Below are 2,838 nucleotides of genomic sequence, written 5' to 3'. Positions count from 1 at the left end.
TTTTTTTATTTGTTTAAATCATTTTTTTTAATTTTATAGTGGTATTTTATTTTAATTTCTTAAATCACTGTTTTTGTTAAATTTGTTGTGGTTGACTTGATTTAGGGGTTGAGATAGAAGAATACTTTAGTAAAAAGCATTACCACGGTTTCCATGACTACAATACAAGTGCAGAAGGTCCACTATGAGGGTGAGGATCGCTATTTTAATCAGTACCTGTGATCATTTATCACTGTTGGACATATTATATGGTTGAGGAGTTGAGCAATTGTGATTTTATTGGCTACTTCTGAAGGATGATGCATGGGAGGGGTTTAATTAAGTAATGGCTTGAATCAAATTTAGTTGGACAAAGGTGTTATGGAGATGAAATATAACATTCCCACAAAGAAAGTAATAGAGATATACCTGCACCATCGTTCACAGTGATATACTATTGAGGCGGCAGACAAGCATGGTTCGATTAGTGGTAATTGTACTTGTAGGTCACGTATAGTACTAAAACCCTTGGATGATGATGGTCACAGTGATTGTGTGGCTAAGGGTAATAATATGACTAGGGTACAGATGATGATATGGGTAGGGATGAGAGTGTTAGTCAAAATTATAGAGCAGGTGATAAAGAGAACAATGGTGAGAATGAGAGTAACCTTCTTTTTCATTATGATATGACTTGGACTAGGATTATGATGAGTTGCTTGTGATTCGTACAGACCATGCCATGAAGAGAGAAATTAATGAAATGGCATGGGAGAAAGGGTTAAAGCAACTTTGAGGGGAGGACAACTATTTATGAAAGGAGTAAGGCAACAATTTTGCAGAGAAATTAATCAACTTTGGCATTGTAGGACATGCATACCTTTCAGGTTCAAGAAAGACAAGTTCAGATAAAAATACCGATTCTTGGTCTCTGATGTTGACATCAAAACTCAAATCCATTTTATAAAGACTCAAATGAAGCAAGGAAGGATGTACTCTAACAGAGTCCAAACATCACCAACTGCTCTAGAATTTACACAAGCACAAAGATATAGCTATGCTGCTCTAAGAGGTCAATGATACAGAGCAGAACCTGAATCCTCTTAATAATGATGCTGTATGCTGTTGAAGTAACAGAGATTTGTGCTCCAATGTCCAATACCATGTTAGAAAATGAGTTAAGATATCAGGTGGTGAACCAACAATGTAAAGTAAGCTATCCAACATAATCTTCCACTTTATCTCAATTTCTGGATTTGTTGAATGTACCATTATAACCCATATGATTTCTCAAGCACTGTTCTCATGGAAAGTGCAAAATAGTGAGGTAGTGTTTGGGAACATGAATTTCAGGCTTTGGATTTAAATTTATATGAATTTGGATGAAACTCGGTATAATTTTGTATTGCATTATATCCGAATCACACAGATAAAAAGGGCATCCCCCAGCCGCAAAGCTCCCTGCTTTGCGAGGGTAAGTGAAGGGTCATGTAAGCAGCTTCAACCCCGCTTCTGTGCAGAGAGGCTGTTTGCTTAGACTCAAACTCATGACTAACTGGTCACAAAGGAGCAACCTTAGTATTGATCGACCCTCATCCCACAAATACAAATCCAAAATACCAAACCCAGGGTAAGAAAAATAGAGACCTGGATATATTTAAGAAGTGTGAAAGAGGCCATGTGTTCCATCTGCAGATTACTTGCTTCATAAGACATTCCACTTTTTCGTAGGTAGCAAACAACATCAAAAGCTAAGCTACTGAAATCCTTATTCTGAGTTGATATTTGGAAAAACTTTAGTGGGTCGTCGATGATGGACTGCGACGTGTGCTTCAGGAAACACCCATTCTAGGAATCCGAATTTTCGAGTATGTTGAACTTTTTACATTCCTTGCTTTTGAAATGAAATTCGCGAGCATTTTGGCTCTCAATAGTGAAAAAAAGTCTCTGTGCGTGGAGAGAGAGAGAGAGAGAGAGAGGACCTGGAATGGATTTGTTAACTTTAGCGGCAGAGGGATAACCGTTGGAGGACTGTCGATCGTTGGAATTTCGCGCCAAAAGGGTCCTCCTTTCCGGTGAGAAGTTCGGGTTGGTAAGGAAAGGATGGGAATGGAGAGGGTTTGAACCGACGCCCACAGCCATAGCCATAGCCATAACAAATGAAAAGAAGAGGAATATTTGAATTGTTGTGAAGAATAGAGGTGAGTACAAAGAGGTGCACAAACTGATAAAGCTTGGCTTCAACTTGAGCCATTCAGCACTACACAGGATGCGAGATTATATTTATTTTCAGATTGTCGTCTGAAGTTAGACACGTCAGTTGCACTTGAACACCTTGTGGATCTCCGATGAGGAATTTCTTTGCCACGATTTTTATAGAGAGACTTGCGGTTCCTTTCCTCGGACTCAGTGTAAAGTTTTGGAGCCCGCAATGATACGGACCCACGTGATAAGACATTAGCACGTACACGTATATGTAGACTCTCGGCGATACATGCCCAAAGATATAATATGGTTTGAAAGTTCTACATTTATTCAGACTTTGAAGATGTCAGATTATTTTTTATTTTTTTTCGGTGACATGAGAACTTCAGCCACCAACAAGTCCTTTGGACCCCTGGTGTGATACCAAACCCACGGAATAGCATCCGCTTCTCCCAAGTCTCGCTATTCAGGATAAAGTCCGAATGTGAATATGACTTCCGCCCATTAGTTGGACTTTTGTCAAATCCAAGACTCAGGACCCATCTCAATTTACTATCCACAGGACACGATATTCCACATCAACTGCTAGCTTGTCGAGTGCATCAATTGGGAATCGAACACACGATGTTCTTTCTTACATATTGATGTTTTTTC

The 2,838-nt window shown here is 39.1% G+C and overlaps 1 protein-coding gene across 3 annotated transcripts in view; it reads right to left on the bottom strand.

Annotated features, from left to right (window-relative positions):
- The window catches only part of LOC131164594 (prolycopene isomerase, chloroplastic), a 46,643-nt gene extending 44,368 nt beyond the window's left edge, over positions 1-2,275 (bottom strand). The window contains exon 1 of one of the 3 annotated variants that reach the window (XM_058121894.1): positions 1,962-2,275. In XM_058121894.1, the coding sequence (XP_057977877.1) occupies positions 1,962-2,133 (172 nt within the window). In that variant the 5' untranslated portion in view covers positions 2,134-2,275. The remainder of the gene's footprint in view (positions 1-1,961) is intronic. The other 2 variants (XM_058121895.1, XM_058121896.1) reach the window with 2 other exon arrangements.
- Positions 2,276-2,838: the final 563 nt, after the last annotated feature.

The sequence above is a fragment of the Malania oleifera genome, chromosome 9 (assembly GCF_029873635.1).
Source record: "Malania oleifera isolate guangnan ecotype guangnan chromosome 9, ASM2987363v1, whole genome shotgun sequence".
NCBI lineage: Eukaryota > Viridiplantae > Streptophyta > Magnoliopsida > Santalales > Ximeniaceae > Malania > Malania oleifera.
The sequence above is the reverse complement of the archived record's forward strand: the minus strand, read 5'-3'. Positions and strand labels throughout refer to the sequence as shown.